The sequence below is a fragment of the Macaca mulatta genome, chromosome 19 (genome assembly GCF_049350105.2).
Source record: "Macaca mulatta isolate MMU2019108-1 chromosome 19, T2T-MMU8v2.0, whole genome shotgun sequence".
In the NCBI taxonomy this organism is placed as follows: domain Eukaryota; kingdom Metazoa; phylum Chordata; class Mammalia; order Primates; family Cercopithecidae; genus Macaca; species Macaca mulatta.
The window spans coordinates 17,268,069-17,289,801 of NC_133424.1; the positions used below are offsets into that span (position 1 = coordinate 17,268,069).

A 21,733-nucleotide genomic window follows, 5' to 3' on the forward strand; every position below is an offset into this window, starting at 1 on the left:
CAGTGCACTCCAGCCTGGGTGACAGAGTGAGACCCTATCTAAAAAAAAAAAAAAAAAAAGAAGGGAAGGGAAGGAGAGTAGGGAGGGGAAGGGAGGGAAAGGCGAGGGAAGAGGGATGGAACTGGAGGGACGAAAAAGGGGAGGGAAGAGGGAAGCGAAGGGGAAAGGGGAAGAAAGGGAACGGGAGGGAAAGGGAGGGAAGGGAAGGGAAGGGAAGGGAAGGGAAGGGAAGGGGAGGGGAGGGGAAAGAGGAGGGAAGGGGAGGGGAGGGAAAGGGAGGGGAGAGAAGAGGAGGAAAGGGGAGGGGAAAGAGGAGGAAAAGGGAGGGGAAAGAGGAGGGAAGGGAAGGGGAGGAAAGGGGAAGGGAAAGGGGAAGGGGATGGGAGGGGAGGGAAGAGGAGGGAAAGGGAAGGGAAAAGGGAGGAAAGGGAAGGGAAAAGGGAGGAAAGGGAAGGGGAGGGGAGGGGCGGGAAAGGGAAGGGAGTGAAGAGGGAGAGAAAGGGAGGGGAAAGGGGAGGGGAAAGGGGAGGGGAAAGGGGAGGGAAGGGGTAGGGAAAGGGGAGGGGAGGGGAAAGAGGAAGGAAGGAGAAAGGGGAGGGAAGGGAAGGGAAGGGGAAGGAAAGGAAGGAGAGAGGAGGGAAGGGAAGGAGAGAGGAGGGAAGGGAAGGAGAGAGGAGGGAAGGGAAGGAGAGAGGAGGGAAGGGAAGGAGAGGGGAGGGAATGGGAGGGGAGGGAAGAGGAGGGAAGGGGAAGGAAAAGGGGAAGAAAGGGAAGGGGAGGGGAGGGGAGGAAAGGGAAGGGGAGGGGAGGGGAGGGAAAAGGAGAGGAGGGAAGAGGGAGAGAAGGGAAGGGGAAGGAAGGGGAGGGGGAAGGGGAGGGAAGGGAAGGGAAGGGGGAAGAGGAGGGGAGGGGAAAGAGGAGGGATAGAGAAAGGGGAAGAGAAGGAAGGGAAGATGAGGGAAGGGAAAGGGAGGGAAGGGGAGGAAAGGGGAGGGAAAGAGAGGAAAGGGGAGGAAAGGGAAAGGGAGGGAAGGAGAGGAGAAGAAAGAAAAGAAAACAAATCCCATCTCCTCACTCTCTGTCCCAGTGAGGTGGAAACAAAATTCTGTATTCTCAGAGCTTGACTGGCTCTGATTCAACACCACCTCTCAACCATTTTACACATGGGGGAGAGGCACAGAGAAGGAAAAGGACTTCCTTTCTTTACTCCAGGACATTCAGAAAGTTCAGTTTCTTAATGTCTAGGCCCACATTTTCTACAATGTATTTTGGCCCTTCTCTCTCTCCAGTGATATTTTAATCAAACTCCACCAGGCAGAGAGCTTTGGGGTGTGTTGGCCCAATTCATTGGCAAATATATATATTTTTTTCTTTAGGACATCGGCCTTTGCTTTTCTACACCGGTTGAACTCAGAGATGTCAAAAACAGAATCCTCATTCTCAGCCAATATGATTTCTTTCTTTTCTTTTCTTTTCCTCTATTTTCTTTCTTTCTTTTTTTTTTTTTTTTTTTTGAGACGGAGTCTCGCTGTGTCTCCCAGGCTGGAGTGCAGTGGCGTGATCTCGGCTCACTGCAAGCTCCGCCTCCCGGGTTCACGCCATTCTCCTGCCTCAGCCTCCCAAGTAGCTGAGACTACAGGCGCCGCCACCTCGCCCGGCTAGTTTTTTTTTGTATTTTTAGTAGAGACGGGGTTTCACCATGTTAGCCAGGATAGTCTCGATCTCCTGACCTTGTGATCCACCCGCCTCGGCCTCCCAAAGTGCTGGGATTACAGGCTTGAGCCACCGCGCCCGGCCTATTTTCTTTCTTTCTTTCTTTCTTTCTTTCTTTCTTTCTTTCTTTCTTTCTTTCTTTCTTTCTTTCTTTCTTTCTCTCTCTCTCTCTCTCTTTCTTTCTGTTTTCTTTCTTTCTCTCTCTTTCTTTCTTTCTTTCTTTCTTTCTTTCTTTCTTTCTTTCTTTCTTTCTTTCTTTCTTCTTTTTGTTGTTGTTGTTGAGACAGAGTCTCCCTCTCTCACTCAGGTTGGAGTGCAGTGGTGTGATCTCAGCTCACTGCAACCTCCACCTCCTGGGTTCAAGTCATTCTCCTGCCTCAGCCTTCTGAGTAGTTGGGATTACAGGTATGCTCCAGTATGCCTGGCTAATTTTTATGTTTTTAGTAGAGACTGGGTTTCTCCATGTTGAACATGCTGGTCTTGAACTCCTGACCTCAAGCAATCCACCCACTTCGGCCTCCCAAAGTGCTGGGATTAGAGGCACGAGCCACCGTGCCCAGCCACAGCCAATGTAATTTCGTTTCTGAGTTTTCTTCAACTAAGGCAGCGTTTCTCAGCCATGGCATTGCTGACTTCTGGGGCTCAATCTTTCTCTGGGATGGAGCTGTTATGCATTATTGGGTATTGAGCAGCATCCCTGGCCTCCACCCACCAGATGGCGGTAGTGTCCTTGAACATCCTTGTCCCCAGTTGTGGCACCTCAAGATGTCTCCGGACACCGATGTGTGTCCCCTGGGTGAGCACTGCCAGACTAGACAGACACTTATGACCACACTGTGATTCAGTCCCCTTTCTGAAGTGAATGTCACAGCCCAGAGTGTGAATCTGTGTATCTGAGTCTGTGAATCTCTAATCCTTGCTGTGTAGCTTTGGGCAAGGGACCAAATCTGTCCGTGCTTCAGTTGTCTTATCTGTGAAGTGGGGGGCTCATTAGAGGACCCCATAGCTGAATACTTGGACACAGGAACTGAGATCACTGCTGTTGCCTCTGTGTGGCTGCAGGCATCACCGCCATGGCATGGGGTGTGGAGGAGAAGCTGCTGGTGATTGGCACCCAGGATGGCATCATCGCTGTATGGGACATGGAAGAGCAGCATGTGATCCACATGCTAACGGGACACACAGGTGAGACTCGGGAAATGGGGTTTGTCGTCAGCTTCCATAGTGAACAGTCAGTTCTCAGAGCCCCTTCCCCACAGATTCACTTCTCTGTATTGAAACCCTGGCCTTTGTTCCTGCATCACGTAGCTATAGCTGCATAACAAACCATCCCAAAACACAGTAGTTTCAAAAAAGCCATTTCTTTTTTTTTTTAAATATGGGATCTCACTGTATTGCCCAGGCTGGAGTGCAGTGGTGTGTTTATAACTCACTGCAACCTCAAACTCCTGGACCCAAGTGATCCTCCTGTCTCAGCCTCCTGAGTAGCTGAGACTACAAGCACATACCACTATACCCAGCTAATTTTTTAATGTTTGTAGAAATGGGGTCTTGGTATGTTGCCCAGGCTAGTCTGAAACTCTTGGGCTCAAGTGATCCTCCCTCCTTAGCCTACCAAGTAGTTGGGATTACAAATTTGAGCCACAGACAAGCTATTTCTTTAGCTCACTTCCTGTGCATTGGCAATGCAGGCTGGGCTCAGATGGGCAGTTTTCTGCTCTCAGCTGGACTTGCTCATGTATCTGCAGTCAGTCAGTGGATCATCTAGGAGTTGGCTGAATCTGAATGTTTTCAAATGAGGCAACTCAACTTTGCTCCATGTGGTCTCTCATCATTCAGTATCCTTCAGGTCTCTCATCCCTAGCAAAGGCAGGGTTTCAAGAAAACAAGTAGGCACTCACAGAATCTCTTAAACCTGGACTTGGAATTGGCACCTGGTCACATTTACATTCTCTTGACCAAAGGAATTCACAATAACAGTCTAGTAGGGAAATGGGCTAAATAGGCTTTCTTCCTTTTTTTCTTTTCTTTTCTTTTTTTCTTTCTTTTTTCTGACAGGGTCTGGCTCTGTTGCCCAAGCTGGAGTGCAGTGGCACAATCTCAGCTCATTGCACCCTCAGCCTCCTGGGCTCAAGCAATCCTCCCACCTCAGCCTCTTGAGTAGTTGGGACTATAGACACACACCACCACACCTGGCTAATTTTTGTATTTTTGGTAGAGACAGGGTCTCACTATGTTGCTCAGGCTGGTCTCAAGCTCCTGAGCTCAAGCAATCCTCCTGCCTTGACCTCCCAAAGCGCTGGGTTTACAGGTGTGAGTCACTACACCCGGCCTAGGCTTCATTTTTTGATGGGAGGAGCTGCAAAGTCACATTGCCACGGGTGTGGATCAGGAAGGGTGAAGAATTGTGGTCCTTTTTGCATTTGTCGACCTCAGATCCTAAGTAAGGTTGTTTATTTCTACATAATCCCTTAACAGATATGACTTATTTCTATAACCAATTGTTGAGTGTCTGCTGTGTACCAGGCCCTGTTCTAGATGCTGAAGAGAGATAGACCAGGGTCAGAACTAGGATGGAAAACTATTCATTTTTGAGGACTAATCTCAAGGGTCCTCCCTTTGGGAGAGATGATTCCCACAGTAGAGTTCATAACTAGCTCCCTCGTGCTCTCCTGCAGCTTGATGTACATAAGACCACATTGGCTAAGACTACAGTTGGCTGGGCATGGTGGCTCATCCCAGCACTTCAGGAGGCTGAGGCAGGCAGATCACTTAAGCTCAGGAGTTTGAGACCAGCTTGGGCAACATGGCGAACCCACATCTCTACAAAAAAATGCAAAAATTAGCCAGGCATGGTGATGTACACCAGTAGTTCCAGCTACTTGGGAGGTTGGGGCATGAGATTCACTTGAGCCCAGGAGGTTGGGGCTGCAGTGAGCTGTGATTACACCACTGTACTCTAGCCTGTGAAACACAGCCAGACCCTATCTCCAAATAAATAAATAAATAAATAAATAAATAAATGCAGGACTACATTTATTTGTTGACCTGAGATCTTATTACTATTGTTTGAGGGCAAGGCTTATGTTTTATTCAACATACTCCGTGCTTATTTGTTGAATAAATAAGTTAAAATATCCCATGTGTTTAAAAAATACATTTAACAGAATCAAGCCATAGAAAATTAGCTTTAGAAAAAATCTAATCTAGCCCAGGAGCGGTGGTTCACACCTGTAATCCCAGCACTTTGGGAGGCCTAGGCGGGCGGGTCAGGAGGTCAGGAGATCGAGACCATCCTGGCTAACACGGTGAAATCTTGTCCCTACTAAAAATACAAAAAAAAAATTAGCTGGGCATGGTGGCGGGCACCTGTAGTCCCAGCTACTTGGGAGGCTGAGGCAGGAGGATGCCTTGAGCCCAGGAGTTTGAGTTCAGCTGGGGCAACAGAGTGAGATCCTGTCGTTTGGTTGTTGTTGGCTCTCTTGTCCTTCCTTCCTTCCTTCTTTCCTTCTTTCCTTCCTTCCTTCCTTCCTTCCTTCCTTCCTTCCTTCCTTCCTTCCTACCTTCCTTCCTTCCTTCCTTCTTTCCTTCCTTTGTCTCTCTCTCTTTCTCTCTCTCTCTCTTTCTTTCCCTCCCTTTCCTCCCTCTCTCCCTCCCTCCCTCCCTCCCTTCTTTCCTTCCTTCCTTCCTTCCTTCCTTCCTTCCTTCCTTCCTTCCTTCCTTCCTTCCTTCCTTCCTTCCTTTCTCTCTCTCTCTCTCTCTCTCTCTCTTTCCTTCTTTCTTTCTTTCTTTCTTTCTTTTCTTTCTTTCTTTCTTTCTTTCTTTCTTTCTTTCTTTCTTTCTTTCTTTCTTTCTCTCTTTCTCTCTTTCTCTCTTTCTCTCTTTCTTTCTTCTCTTTCTTTCTGGATCTTACTTTGTCATCCAGCCTGGAGTACAATGATGCAATCATGGTTAACTACAATCTTGACGCCCCAGGCTCAACCAATCCTCCCACCTCAGCCTCCTGAAGAGCTAGGACCACAGGTGCAAGCTAATTTTTAAAATAGTTTTTGTAGAGACTGGGTCTCACTGTGTTTCCCAGGCTGGTCTTGAATTCCTGGCATCAAGCCATCCTCCCACCTAAGCCTCCTGAAGTGCTGGGATTATAGGCATAAGCCGCTGTACCTGTCTCTTAAAAATAAATTTTAAGGCTGAGCATGGTGGCTCATGCCTGTAATCCCAGCACTTTGGGAGGCTGAGGCGGGTGGATCACCTAAGATCAGGAGTTCGAGACCAGCCTGGCCAACATGGCGAAACCCCATCTCTACTAAAAGTACAACAATTAGCCAGGCATGGTGGTGCACACCTGTAGTCCTAGCTACCTGGGAGACTGATGCAGGAAGATTGCTTGAACCTGGGAGATGGAGGTTGCTGTGAGCCGAGATCACGCCACTACACCGCAGCCTTGGTGACAGTGAGACTCTGTCTCAAAAAGAAAAAAAAGGCTGGGCACGGTGGTTCACGCCTGTAATCCCAGCACTTTGGGAGGCTGAGGCGGGCGAATCATGAGGTCAGGAGCTCGAGACCATCCTGACTAACAAGGTGAAACCCCATCTCTACTAAAAATACAAAAAATTAGCCGGGTGTGGTGGCGGGCGCCTGTAGTCCCAGCTACTCAGGAGGCTGAGGCAGGAGAATGGCATGAGCCTGGGAGGTGGAGCTTGCCGTGAGTCGAGACTGCGCCACTGCACTCCAGCCTGGGCGACAGAGCGAGACTCCATCTCGAAAAAAAAAAAAAAGAACGAAAGAAAGAAAGAAAAATTAACTATACAGGAGCACCTGTAGTCCCAGGCTGAGGCTGAGGCAGGAGGATCACTTGAGCCTGGGAGAGCGAGGCTACAGTGGGCTGTGATTGCATTACTATGCTCCAGCCGGGGTAACACAGCCAGACCCCTATCTCTAAAAATAATAACAATGTTAACAATAATAATAAAGTATACAGGAGGATATGCATAGGCTATATGCAAATACTGCACTATTTCATATAAGGCACTGGAGCGTCTGTGGATTTTGGTATCCGCAGGGGTGAAGGAAGGGCAGGGAAGAGGAAAGATCCTCCCAGGTACAGGAAGCAGCAAGGGCAAAGGTCCTGAGAGGGGAATGAGGTGGGCGGGTCTATAGAACAGCAAGGAAATCATGAGACTGGAGCTCCAGAGATTGTGTCAAATAAAAAGGAGCAGTCGGCTGGGCGCGGTGGCTCACACCTGTAATCCCAGCACTTTGGGAGGCCAAGGCGGGTAGATCACGCGGTCAAGAGATTGAGACCATCCTGGCCAACACGGTGAAACGCTGTCTCTACTAAAAATACAAAAATTAGCCAGGCATGGCGGCGTGAGCCTGTAGTCCCAGCTACTCGGGAGGCTGAGGCAGGATAATCGCTTAAACCCGGGGGGCAGAGGTTACAGTGAGCCGAGATTGCACCACTGCACTCCAGCCTGGACGACAGCGCGAGACTCCGTCTCAAAAAGCAAAATAAAACAAAACAACAACAACAACAAAAAGGGGCAGTCACCAGAGGCCACATGGTGTATGACTTCCATGGATATGAAATGTCCAGAACAGACTAATCCACAGAGACGGGAGGCAGACTAGTGGTTGCCAGGGGTCAGGGGAGGGGAGTGGGGAGTGACTGCTGATAGGGACAGGGTCTCCTGGGGGGTTGCGAATGTTCTGGAACTAGATAGAGTGAGGGTTGCACAACACTGTGAATGTGCTAAATGCCACTGGATTGTTTGCTTTAAAATGATTAATGTGATAGGCCAGGCGCAGTGGCTCACGCCTGTAATCCCAGCAGTTTGGGAGGCTGAGGTGGGCGCATCACTTGAGGTCAGAAGTTCAAGATCAGCCTGGACAACATGGTGAAACCCCATCTCTACTAAAAATACAAAATTAGTTGGGCGTGGTGGTGCATGTCTGTAGTTCCAGCTACTCAGGAGGCTGAGGCAGGAGAATCGCTTGAACCCCAGAGTGGGAGGTTGCAGTGCGCTGGGATTGCGTCACTGCACTCCAGCCTGGGCGACAGAGTGAGACTCTGTCTCAAAATAAATAAATAAATAAATTAATTAATTAATTAATTAAAAATTAATGTGATAAAGAAAAAAGAGGATGACTGTTTTTTGAGATTATGAAAGTGTTCTGAACAGTCTGGGGCGATGGTTACACAGCTCTGTGAACACACTAAAAACCACTGAATTGTATAATTCTAGATTGAATGGGCAAATTTTGTGGTTGTAAATTGTCTATCCATAAAGATGTCAAGGATATTTTATCATTTCAATCGAACTATGTACCATGTTTATAAATATATATATACTTACATATACACATATATTTATTTTTGTGTATGTAGTATATGTATATATTTATGCTTTATCTATATAAAACATAATATATATGTGTGTATAAAACACAAATATATACATACATAAAAGTATAGATATATACATATATATACAAAAATATATACCTAAGTATATAAATATATACTATATATTTTTTTTTTCGGTTTTCCCATAAACATTCTTTTATGTCCACTGACTCTTTTTTTTTATTTTTATTTTTGAAATAGAGTCTCACTCTGTCTCCCACCAGAGTGCAATGGCATGATCCTGGCTCCCTGCAACCTCCGCTTCCCAGGTTTAAGCAATCTTCCTGCTTCAGCCTCCCAAGTGGCTGAGATTATAGGCGCCTGCCACCACGCCTGGCTAATTTTTGTATTTTGAGTAGAGATAAGGTTTTGCCATGTTGGCCAGGCTAGTCTTGAACCCCTGACCTCAACTGATTCACCCACCTTGGCCTTCCAAAGTGCTGGGATTACAGGCGTGAGCTACCGCGCCAGCCTATTTTTACTTTTACTTTTATTTTTTTTTATTTTTGAGATGGAATTTCGCTTTTGTCGCCCAGGCTGGAGTGCAATGGCAGGATCTCGGCTCACCGCAACCTCTGCCTCCTGGGTTCAAGTGATTCTCCTGCCTCAGCCTCCCGAGTAGCTGGGATTAAAGGCGCCTGCCACCACCACGCCCAGCTAATTTTTGTATTTTTAGTAGAGACAGGGTCTGGCCATGTTGGCCAGGCTGGTCTTGAACTCCTGACTTTGGGTGATCTACCCGCCTTGGCCTCCCAAAGTGCTGAGATTACAGGTGTAAGCCACCGTGCCCGGCTCTTTTTTTACATCTTTTTTTTTTTTTAGAGACAGGGTCTCACTATGTTGCCCGCCTGTCTCGGACTCCTGGCCTCAAGTGACCCTCCCACTTAAGCCTCCCAAAGTGCTGGGATTACAGGTGTGAGCCACCTGGCCCAGTCAGATCCTTGTTTTGATTTTATTGTATTTTATTTCATTTATAATTTCCACCATTAATTTCAGGGGGTACACGTGCATGTCTACTGCATGGGTGTATTGAGTGATGCTGAGGTTTGGGGTATGAGTGACCCCATCACCCAGGTAGTGAGCATGGTGCCCAAGAGGAACTTTTGGCTTGTTTTATTTTATTTTTTTTTGAGACGGAGTCTCGCTCTGTTGCCCAGGCTGGAGTGCAGTGGCCGGATCTCAGCTCACTGCAAGCTCCGCCTCCCGGGTTCACGCCATTCTCCTGCCTCAGCCTCCCGAGTAGCTGAGACTACAGGCTCCCGCCACCACGCCAGGCTAGTTTTTTGGATTTTTTTAGTAGAGACAGGGTTTCACCGTGTTAGCCAGGATGGTCTCGATCTCCTGACCTCGTGATCCGCCCGTCTCGGCCTCCCAAAGTGCTGGGATTACAGGCGTGAGCCACCGCGCCCGGCCCCCAAGAGGAATTTTTTTAGCCCTTGACCCCCTTCCTCCTTCCCCACTCCATTAGTCCCCAGTGTCTGTTGTTCCCATCTTTATGTTGGGGACTCTTTTTTTATTTTTGAGACAGAGTCTCACTCTGTTGCCTAGGCTGGAGTGTAGTGGTGCAGTCTCAGCTCACTGCAACCTCTGCCTCCCAGGTTCAAACAAGTCTCCTGCCTCAGCCTCCCGAGTAGCTGGGATTACAGGCACCCACCACTACACCCAGCTAATTTTTGTATTTTTAGTAGAGATGGGGTTTTGCCATGTTGGCCAGGCTGGTCCCGACTCGAACTCTTGAGCTTAAGCAATCTGCCCACCTCAGCCTCCCAGCGTGCTGGGATTACAGGCATGAGCCACCCTGCCCAGCCTGGGACCACTTTTATAAGGACACTAATCCCATTCCCCAGGGCTCCACCTTCATGCCCTAATCACAGCATGATGAACTGTTTATTAAGCACAATCTCCATTTGTCTGTTATACGTTGTAAGTATCTCCTCCACATCTCTCATGATGTGCCTCTCAACTACGGTTTATCCTCCTGAAGTTTTACATTTCTACATAATCCAGTTGGTCGATGTTTCCCCTTTATGCCTTCCAAATTGTATGTTTTCCTTAGGAAATAGCTCTCTAAGATTATTATTTTTATTTATTTATTTATTTTGAGACAAGGTCTTGCTGTGTTGCTGAGGCTGGAGTGCAGTGGAGTGATCATAGCTCACTCCAGCCTCAACCTCCTGGGCTCAAATGATCCTCCCACCTCAGCCTCCCGAGTAAGTGGGACCACAGGTGCATCCCACCACACCTGGCTTATTATTTTTTTTTTACAAGATTATAAAAATGATAAAAGAAATCCTATAATTTTTCTAGAAGTTTCCCCCTTTTTACATGGTTATTAATTTTAGACACTCTAGATGCTGAATCTTTATAAAACTCAATTATCTGTTTAGTACAAATTCAACATCTGGGGCAATTCATTGACTCAACCAGTTGTGGCCTTCTGAATTTTGCTCTGCCACATGTCATTATTTTCCATTTGGACAGGTTCTATCAATTTAACTAACAGAGAGAGACTCTCAAAAAAAAAAAAAAAAAAAGAGGTGAGCAGATCACCTGAGGTCAAGAGTTCGAGACTAGCCTGGCCAACATGGTGAAAACCCATCTCTACTAAAAATACAAAAATTAGCCAGGCGCGGTGACACATGCCTGTAATCCCAGCTACTTGGGAGGCTGAGGCATGAGAATTGCTTGAACCCACGAGACAGAGGTTGTAGTGAGCTGAGATTGCGCCACTGAACTCCAGCCCAGGGGACAGAGTGAGGCTCCATCTCAAAATAATAATAATAATAATCATCATCATCATCATCATCATCATCATAGGCCAGGCACGGTGGCTCATGCCTGTAATCCCAGCACTTTGGGACGCCAAGATGGGTAGATTGCCTGAGGTCTGGAGTTCGAGACCAGCCTGGCCAACATGATGAAACCCCGTCTCTACTAAAAATATAAAAAAATTGCCAAGTGTGGTGGTGGGCACCTGTAATCCCAGCACTTGAGAGGCTGAAGCAGGAGAATTGCTTGAACCCAGGAAATGGAGGCTGTAGTGAGCCAAGGTCATGCCACTGCACTCCAGCCTGGGCAATATGGGCAAAACTTTTGTCAAAATAATAATAAATAATAATAAAAGGCTGGGCATGGTGGCTCATGCCTGTAATCCCAGCACTTGGGAGGCTCAGGTGCATGGATCACTTGAGGCCAGGAGTTCAAGGCCAGCCTGGCCAACATGGTGAAACCCATCTCCACTAAAAATACAAAAAATTAGCCAGGCATGGTGGTGGGCGTCTGTAATCCCAGCTACTCGGGAGGCTGAGGCACAAGAATTGCTTGAACCCGGGAGGTAGAGGTTGTAGTGAGCCAAGATTGAGCCACTGCACTCCAGCCTGGGTAACAGAGAGAGATTCTGTCTTCAAAAAAACAAAACAACAACAACAAAAACAAAAAAACAAACAAAAACCAAAACAACAAAAAACAAAAAAAAAGAGGAGAATTACATCATTGTTTTTAAATAATTATCCTTGTTTACGAAGATCAATAATAAGGGTGTGGCTGGAGAGGCAGTTGCCGGGGAGATAGGCTTGCAGATGTATTTTTTTCTGTAAGGTTGCAATAGCCTTTGTGCAAGGTTGTGATTTTTGTAGTCTTTTCTGTTATCAGGCATACAAGTGTGAGAACCCTCTCTTCATAGCCTTCCTTCATAGCCTCTGTTTGTCAGGGTTTTCTTAACATTAGTGACTCCATTTTTATTCTGATAACTTTCACAATTCATTTCCATCCATCTTTTCTTTGGTAAACCAGGGTATTTCCCAGCTGACAAGCATTTTGATAGCTGCAAGGTCAAAATATTCCCAGCTAATATACTCTCCCCCACCCTGGCCTGCCACAGGAGAGGTGAGGTGCGTGAAAGTATTTGCCAAAGGGACCCTTGCCATCTCTGCTTCGAAGGATTACACGCTACGCTTGTGGAACTTACTCACTGGCCAAGAGAAATTTGCCATTTGGGATGGAGGCTCAAAAAATCCCACTGAACCTCAGATCTGGAGCCTTCACGTGGATGAGGCACACAAAGTTGTGTATTCGGCATCTGCCTCAAAGGTAACAAACACCTGCCCTATTTGTAAAGGAAAGCTGAGGAGACCAGGGCATTCAAAGACAGAATAGGCCATTTCTATAAGGAGGGGTTCCCTGATACAGTGGTGGAGTGTGGGTGTAAACAGTGTACACAACCACTTGAGAGGGTGCCATAAGAGGTTTCAGACTTCATAGTTGGGTTAGATAATCCTGATAATTCTTTCTGACCCCAAGATTTGAAAACTTTCATCTTTTTTGAATATCAGCATTTTAGGGCTATAAATTTCCCTCACAGTACTGCTTTACCTACATCCTATACATTTTGACGTGTGTCTTCATTTACATTCAGTGTAAAATACTTTCAGATTTCACTTTTGATTTCTTCTTTGATCCATGGGCTATTTAAAAGTGTGCTATTAGTTTCCAGAGAGTTGAGGGATTTCCAGATAGGGTCCTGTTCTTTATTATTTTCTAATTAAATTTCATTTGTATGACATAAAACCTTTCAAATTAGTTGAGACTTGTATTATAGTCTCTGTCTCTCTTCTTTCCTTCTTTCTTTCTTTCTCTCTTTTTTTTTTTTTTTTTTTTTTGAGATGGAGTCCTGCTCTGTCACCCAAGCTGGAGTGCAGTGGCACAATCTCAGCTCACTGCAACCTCCACCTCCCAGGTTCACGTGATTCTCCTGCCTCAGCCTCCTGAATAGCTGGGACTACAGACGCGTGCCACCATACCCAGCTAATTTTTGTATTTTTAGTAGAGACAGGGTTTTGCCATGTTGGGCAGGCTGGTCTCAAACTCCTGACCTCAGTTGATCCACCCACCTTAGCCTCCCAAAGTGCTGGGATTACAGGCCTGAGCCATCATGCCCAGCCTGTTTTATAGTCTCTCTAAATGTTCCGAGGGCTTCTGAAAACAATGTCTACTCCACTGTGTTATTCCATTATATCGATCATAACCCTATGATTTCATAGTTTTATAAATGGAGACACACAATAGCATCGTGGGTAATAGCTTAGTAATTGATGCCAGGAAGAAAAAAATCTTTATTTAACTCCCAGTTAAGTTTCTTGGGAACTGAGTGACTTTGGTCATGTCATTCACCATTCTGAGTCTCATTGCTTCCCCTTCCTCATAAGATCATGAGACATATCCTAGCATAGTGCTTAGCACACTGTAAGCACCATATAATTGATATCTATCTATTATTATGTTACATGAGTAATTGGTGGTTGTTGACAGTAATATCGGTGCATATAAATCATGCTGCCCAAAATAGGAGTCACCAACCAGATGCACCTATCAAATATTTGAAATCAGGCAGTAGGGGGGAAGGGGAGGGAGAGCATTAGGACAAATGCCTAATGCATGCAGGGCTTAAAACCTACATGATGGGTTGATAGTTGCAGCAAACCACCGTGGCATATGTATACCTATGTAACAAACCTGCATGTTCTGCACATGTATCCCAGAACTGAAAGTAACGTTAAAAAATTAATTAATTAATTAAAACACTTGAAATGTGACTGTCCCAACATACTGAAATTCAAAGACCTAGTATAGTAAAAATAATATAAACTATCTTAATAATAATTTTTGTATTGATTATATGTTGAAGTGATACCACTTGGACATATTGAGTTAAATAAAATATAATACTAAAATTGATTTCACTTGTTTCTTTGTACCTTTTGTAAGGTAGCTAATGAATTTAAAATCACACGTGAGGCCTCGCCCACCTCTCCTTTATTTCTCTGAATTGGGAGTGTTAAAAATAAAATGCATGGGGCGGGTGCAGTGGCTTACACTCATAATCCCAGCATTTTGAGAGGCCAAGCAGGGAGGATAGCTTGAGCCCAGGAGCTCAGGAGTAGCCTGGGCAACATAGTCAGACCCTGTCTCTACAAAAACAAATTTAAAAGTAGCCAGGCATGGTGGTGTGTGTCTGTGGTCCCAGCTACTTGGGAGGCTGAGGTAGGAGGATTGCTTGAGCCCAGGAGGTCGATGCTATAGTGAGTCATGATTGCACCACTGCACTCCAGCCTGGGTGAAAAAGAGAGGCTCTGTCTCTAAAAGAAAAGAAAATGTATAAAGTATACAAGAGAACACATCTTGCGTTTGATTCTGGGAAACTTACAGCCTAGGTCTCCTGCCAAGATGTTTCTTCCTCTTTATTATTCTATTAGATCAATGCTTGGAATCTGGAAACTGCAGAGCTGGTTTTCCATATCCTGGGAGATGCCTCTGATCCTTGGATGTGCATGGCCATGCTGGCCTCCCAGGCCACGCTGCTGACAGTGTCCAGGGATGGTGTGGTCAGTCTGTGGAGCTCAGCCACAGGAAAACTTCAGGGGCAGCAACATATGTCCAGCATCAAGGAAGAAACACCTACCTGTGCCGTCTCAGTCCAGAAGCAAGGAAAGCTTGTTACCGGGTTTAGCAATGGCTCCATCTCTTTGGTAAGCACCTTTACCATCTATGATGAGAACATTAACTCAGCTTGAAATGCTCAGACATGCTAGAAGTTGGGAAAAATAATCTTGCCTTGTATCTTTGTTTTGTTTTGTTTTTGAGATGAAGTTTAGTGCAGTGGCACAATCTCTGCTCACTGCAACCTCCGCCTGCCGGGTTCAAGCGATTCTCCTGCCTCAGCCTCCTGAGTAGCTGGGATTACAGACACCTGCCACCATGCCCGGCTAATTTTTTGGTATTTTTAGTAGAGATGGGGTTTCACCATGTTGGTCAGGCTGGTTTTGAACTCCTGACCTCAGCTGATTCACCCACCTCGGCCTCCTAAAGTGCTGCAATTACAGGAGTGAGCCACTGTGCCTGACCATTTATTTATTTATTTATTTAATTTTTTTTGAGATAGAGTCTCACTCTGCCGCCCAGGCTGGAGTGCCGTGGTGCACGACTCCATGCCTGGACAATTATTAGTGTTGTTTTTTGTGGAGATGGGGGTTTCACTATGTTGCCCAGGCTGGTCTCGAACTTATGGGCTCAAGCAATCCAGCAATCATCTTACTTTAGCCCTCCAAAGTGCTAGGATTACAGGTGTGAGCCACTGTGCCTGGCCAGAATTTGTTTTTTACCACTTTTTAACTCTTTTTGTTTGTTTGTTTGTTTGTTTGTTTTTGTTTGAGACAGAGTCTTACTTTGTTGCCCAGGCTGGAATACAGCAGCGTGATCTCGGCTCACTGAAACCTCTGCCTCCTGGGTTCAAGCAATTCTCCTGCCTCAGCCTCCCCAGTAGCTGGGACTACAGGCATGCGCCACAGTGTCTGGCTAATTTTTGTATTTTTAGTAGAGACGGGGTTTCACCATGTTGGCCAGGCTGGTCTTGAACTCCTGACCTCAAGTGATCCACCTACCTCGGCCTCCCAAAGTGCTGGGATTACAGGCATGAGCCACCATACCTGGCCAACTTTTATTTTTTTCAATTAAAAAAATATTTTAAGAGACAGAGTCTCAGTCTGTCACCTAGGCTGCAATGCGGTGGCACAGTCATAGCTCACTGCAGCCTCCAACTCCTAGGGGCAAGAGTGACCCTCCTGCTTTAGCCTCTTGAGTAGCTGGGACCACAGGGGTGTACCACCATGCCTAGCTAAAAATTTTATTAAGAGATGGGGTCAGCCAGGCGTGGTGGCTCATGCCTGTAATCCCAGCACTTTGGGAGGCCAAGGCAGGCGGATCACCTGAGGTCAGGAGTTCAAGACAAAACTGACCAACATGGTGAAACTCCATCTCTACTAAAAATACAAAAATTAGCCAGGCGTGGTGGCGCATGCCTGTAATCCCAGCTACTCGGGAAGCTGAAGCAGGAGAATTGCTTGAACCCAGGAGACGGAGGTTGCAGTGAGCGGAGATTGCGCCACTGCACTCCAGCTGGGGAGACAGAGCGAGACTCCATCTCAAAAAAAAGAAAAAAGAAAAAAAGAAAAAATTCCAAACCTGTAAGCCTTAACCCGTGGAAGTGCCTGACAGGCATCCTTGGTTCTGCACAGGTTTCCTCCAAAGAGGACAGATTGCTGGAGAAGCTTCCAGATGCTGTGAGGTTCCTGGTGGTCTCTGAAGATGAGTCCCTCCTCGCCGCAGGTAGCATTTAACTCTCATTTGGAGTAGTGAGGAAGCTAATCGGGACCAGGCTGGAGAAGGGGGTGGGGCTTGGGAACAGAGCAAGGTCCTAGGGCCAGAGGTTAGCAAACTTTTTCTGCCAAATGGCCTCATAGTAAACATTTTTTGCAGTCCAGATGAGACAGTCTCAGTTGCAAAGACTCAACTCTGCAGTTATGGCACAAAAACTAGACTAGACACCATTTTTCTGTTCTTTTTCTTTCTTTCTTTCTTTCTTTTTTTTTTTTTTTTTTTGTGATAGGGTCTTGCTGTGTCATCCAGGCTGGAGTGGAGTGGCTCCATCATAACTCATTGCAGGCTTGAATTTCTGGGCTCAAACGATCCTCCCACCTCAGCTTCCTGAATAGCTGGGATTACAGGCACGCACCACCATACCCAGCTAATTTTTGTATTTTTAGTAGAGACGGAGTTTCACCATGTTGGCCAGGCTGCCTTGGCCTCCCAAAGTGCTGGCATTACAAATAGGAGCCACCACACCCGGCCTAATTTGCTCTTTTATTTCCGCCATCTGCAACCTCATGGATGGTGACACGTTAGCAGCTGAGTCAGCCCCTTTCCCCTTTCTGGCCTACAGCTCTGGGACTGGCTTGGCCCACCACTGCTTCTATTGCATGGGGCAGCTGCCCTCTGCCAGCAGGGACAGAGAGCCACAGTGTTACAGCCTTCCTGGGTACCCACAACCAGTGAGTCCTAAGCTCTTGTCCCATGTCCAAGAAGAATGAAGTCATGCTGACAATTGAAAAGTGATAAGGACAGAGAATTTCATTGAGCAATGAAACAGCTCTCAGGGGAGAGGGGATGTGAAGGTCAGGTCATCTCTCTCAGTATGTCTGAGTCTGGGAGTTTTTATAGGCACAGGATGGGGGAGGGGCAGGCAGTAGGTAGTATTGGAAAAGGTAACATTCAATTGGTTAAAAAGCATTATTCAGGCCAGGTGCAGTGGCTCATGTCTGTAATTTCAGCACTTTGGGAGGCCAAGGTGGGCCATCACCTGAGATCAGAAGTTCAGACCAGTCGGACCAACATGGTGAAACCCTGTCTCTACTAAAAACACAAAAATTAGCCAGACACAGTGGCAGGCACCTGTAATCCCAGCTACTCAGGAGGATGAAGCATGAGAATTGCTTAAACCCAGGAGGTGCAGATTGCAGTGAGCCAAGATCACGCCACTGCCAAAAAAACCTTATTCAGAAAGAATCAATCAGGAAAGGGTGGGCAAAAAGGCACAGGAGTTCTCACTGTGGGTTGTTGATTTCATTTGGAACCAGCAGCCCAGGCTGTTTTTGGTTCAAAGGTACAGTTTCACCAGGGACCCATTCCTATCTGGCTAGGCATTTACCTGCCTCCTGCCACTATCCCTTCCTTTCTCCCTTCTTACTTTCTTTCCTCTTCTTCCTTCCTTCTTTCCCTTCTCATTTCTCTCCTTCCTCCCTTCCTCTTTACTTTTTTTCTTCCTCTCTATCTCCTTGACTCTCTTTTCTCCTTCCTCCCTTCCTTCTGTCATAGTTATCAAAGGCCTGCTGTGTGCCCAGCTTTGTGCTAGTTTCTGAGATACCATGATGAGCCAAAGAGGCAGTCCCTGCTCTCCAAGAACTTACAGTTTCATTATAATAACGTTACAAGTTTCCTCAAGATGAGTGATTAGTGGCTGGGTACCGTGGCTCACGCCTGTAATCCCAGCACTTTGGGAGTCCAAGGTGGGCGGATCACTTGAGGTCAGGAGTTTGAGACCAGCTTGGCCAACATGGTGAAACCCAGTATCTACTAAAAAATACAAAATTTAGCCAGGCATGGTGGTGAGCACCTATAATCCCAGCTACTCAGGAAGCTGAGGTGGGAGAATTGCTTGAACCCAGGAGGCAGAGGTTGCAGTTAGCCAAGATCATGCCATTGCACTCCAGCCTCAGTGACAGAGCAAGACTCCATCTCAAAAAAAAAAAAAAAAAAAAAAAAAGATGAGTGATTACAGAAGTCAGCATTCCCCCCGCCCCCAACCTGCTGTGGGCTATATGCAGATGAGGACAGGACTGAATCCACCTTCCCCATCCTGGATCCCTTCTCCTGGCACCGAGCAGGGCCTCCAAAACATCCTTTTTTTTTTTTTTGAAACAGAGTCTAGCTTTGTTGCCCAGGCTGTAGTGCAGTGGTGCAATCTCAGCTCACTGCAGCCTCTGCCTCCTGGGCTCAAGCAATTCTCCTGCCTCAGCCTCCTGAGTAGCTGGGATTACAGGCATGCGCCACCACGCCCGGCTAATTTTTGTATTTTAGGTAGAGAGTAAAATACATGCAACATTGGGGTTCACCATGTTGGCCAGGCTGATCTCGAACTCCTGACCTCGAGTGATCTGCCCCCTTTGGCGTCCCAAAGTGCTGGGATTACAGGCATGAACCACCACACCCAGCCTCCAAATTGTCTCTGTTGATGGAAGGAATGACCCTCAACCCCTCCAGGCATGAGAGGTGTAACCCCAGTTCCTGCCGTTTCAGGCTTCGGAAGATCAGTGCGGATATTCTCGGCGGACTGGAGAGGCTTTCGCCGGTTCATGGCCACGGATCTGGAACACGAAGACATGGTGGAGACGGCTGTTTTCGGTCCTGAGAACAACCTGATCGTCACAGGGTCCCTGGATGCGCTCATTCAGGTAAGGGGAGATCATCCTCACCTCCGCCTCGGGAATAGACAATGTGATTCTTTGGGGATTTTTGGCTGCAAAATACAGACACCCACAAAAACGAGTGCAGGCAAAATAGGTGAGTTCACTGGGAGGATATGGGGGTGTATCCTCCGCCCCAGTGGCAGACCTGGTTGGGAATTACCGAAATGTTCAACAAAGGTGGTAGCATTCCCAAAATGATCCTCAAACCTTAGGGGCAGATTTAGGCCTTCAAAGTGGAGCAGGGTTGTGGGGGAGGAAAATTCTCAATTTACGTTCAAAGTTGTCCAAGCTGGCGAGAAAAGTAGATGGTGAAATAGCGAATCTTCAGTGTTTTAGTCTCAGGCCCCTTGAAGTTCTCTCTTTTTTTTCCCTTCTTCTTATGAGCTATTTTTTTCCAGTTTTAAGTAAATTGACAAATAGACTGTGCACAGTGGCTCACACCTGTCATTCCAGTACTTTGGAAGGCCAAGGCAGGTGGATCACTTGGGCCCAGGAATTCAAGACCAGCCTGGGCAACATAGCGAGACCCAGTCTCTACAAAAAAACACAAAAATTAGCTGGGCATGGTGGCACGTGCCTGTAGTCCTAGCTACTCAAGTGGCTGAGGTGGGAGGATCACGTGAGCCCAGGAGGTAGAGGCTGCAGTGAGCTGTGATTATGCCACTGCACTTCAGCCTGGGTGACAAAACAAGAACCTATCTCCAAAAAAATAAGAATAATTTTCTTTTTATTTTTTGGGACCAAGTCTCGCTCAGTTGCCCAGGCCGGAGGGCAGTGTGGTGTGATCTCAGTTCACTGCAACCTCTACCTCCTGGGTTCAACCAATTCTCCTGCCTCAGTCTCATGAGTAGCTGGGATTACAGGCACCCATCACCATGCCTGTATTTTTGCATTTTTAGTAGTTTTTAGTAGTTAATTTTGTATTTTCACCATGTTGGCTAGGCTGGTCTCGAACTCCTGACCTCAGGTGATCAACCGCCTTGGCCTCCCAAAGTGCTGGGATTACAGGCGTGAACCACCGTGCCTGGCTAGAATAAAATAATAATAATAATAAATAAAAAAACATTAAAAGTTTTGAGCTTCCAGACCCTCTAAAAAAGATGTACAGGGCACCCTCTAAAAAAGGTTTACAGGGCACTCTCCAGGGGTTCCCCAGAACACACTTTGAGAACTGCTCTGGAAGCTGCTGGGTTCAAGCCTGAGGAAGGTAAAGGAATGGGAAGATGTGAAGGCCCTTGAACTACAGCCTGAAAATTCACCTTAGGTGTATGAGTGGGCTAAAGTGTAGTACTTATTTTCTTATTTATTTATTTATTTTTATTTTTATTTTGACGGAGTCTCACTCTGTCACTAGGCTGAAGTGCAGTGGTGCAATGTCAGCTCACTGCAATCTCTGCCTCCTGGGTTCAAGTGAGTCTCCTGCCTCAGCCTCCCAAGTAGCTGGGATTACAGGTGTGCACCACCACACTTGGCTGATTTTGTATTTTTAGTAGAGATGGGGTTTCACCATGTTGACCAGGATGGTCTCGATCTCCTGACCTCGTGATCTGCCCACCTCAGCCTCCCAAAGTGCTGGGATTACAGGCGTGAGCCACCGCGCCCAGCCTATTTATTTATTTTTATTTTTATTTATTTATTTTGAGACGGAGTTTCGCTCTTGTTGCCCAGGCTGGAGTACAATGGCACAATCTTGGCTCATTGCAACCTCCACCTCCCAAGTTCAAGCGATTCTCCTGCCTCAGCCTCCTGAGTAGCTGGGAGTACAGGCTTGTACCACCACGCCTAGCTAATTTTTTGTATTTTTAGTAGAGACGGGGTTTCTCCATGTTGGTCAGGCTGGTCTCGAACTCCTGACCTCAGGTGATCCACCTGCCTCAGCTTCCCAAAATGTTGGGATTACAGGCATGAGCCACCGCGCCCAGCCCAATGGGCTGAAGCGCGTTTCTGAACTACGGTTGTCCACAGAAGACGTCAGATCTGCCCTCCTGTTCTGCTTCCTCAGGTGTGGAGTCTGTCAGAACAGGGGACCCTGCTGGACATCCTGGAAGGCGTCGGGGCCCCCGTGAGCCTGCTGGCCCGCGGTGGGGCTTTGGTGGCGTCTGCTTCCCTGCAGTCCTCATCTTTCAAAGTCTGGGATCTCAGCAACGCTCATAGGTCCCGGGTCCCTGCACCATTTCTGGACCGCACTGGCCTCACTGCAGTGTCCCACAATGGAAGCTACGTCTACTTCCCCAAAATTGGGGACAAAAACAAAGTCACTATTTGGGACTTGGCAGAAGGTTGGTAAGATATAAGTATGGTCATTTTTGTGGGTAAGGCTTGGAGCCATCTGTTTTAGTTTAGGCTGCTGTAACAAATCATCCCCACAGGCTGGGCCCCGTGGCTCATGCTTGTAATCCCAGGGCTTTGGGAGGCCTAGGCGAGTGGATCACCTGAGGTCAGGAGTTTGAGACCAGCCTGGCCAACATGGCGAAACCCTGTCTCTACTAAAAACACAAAAATTAGCCGGGCATGGTGGCACATGCCTGTATTCCCAGCTACTTGCAAGGCTGAGGCAGGAGAATTGTTTGAACCTGAGAGGCAAAGGCTACAGTGAGCCAAAATCACGCCACTGCACTCCAGCCTGGGCAACAGAGTAAGACTCTGTCTCAAAAAAATAAAATAAAATAAATTATCCCCATAGACTGGGCGACATAAGCAAGAAACATTATTCCTCAACATTCTGGAGACCGGGAGGTTCCAGATCAAAGTGCGAGCA

The 21,733-nt window shown here is 47.0% G+C and overlaps 1 protein-coding gene across 14 annotated transcripts in view; it reads left to right on the forward strand.

The window, feature by feature from the left end:
- NWD1 (NACHT and WD repeat domain containing 1) overlaps positions 1-21,733 on the forward strand; it is a 90,417-nt gene that overhangs the window by 57,060 nt on the left and 11,624 nt on the right. For all 14 annotated transcript variants that reach the window (XM_077978140.1, XM_028838984.2, XM_028838987.2 and 11 more), the window contains 6 exons: positions 2,776-2,898; positions 12,000-12,208; positions 14,371-14,643; positions 16,189-16,279; positions 18,806-18,960; positions 20,978-21,254. In XM_077978140.1, the coding sequence (XP_077834266.1) occupies positions 2,776-2,898; positions 12,000-12,208; positions 14,371-14,643; positions 16,189-16,279; positions 18,806-18,960; positions 20,978-21,254 (1,128 nt within the window). The remainder of the gene's footprint in view (positions 1-2,775; positions 2,899-11,999; positions 12,209-14,370; positions 14,644-16,188; positions 16,280-18,805; positions 18,961-20,977; positions 21,255-21,733) is intronic.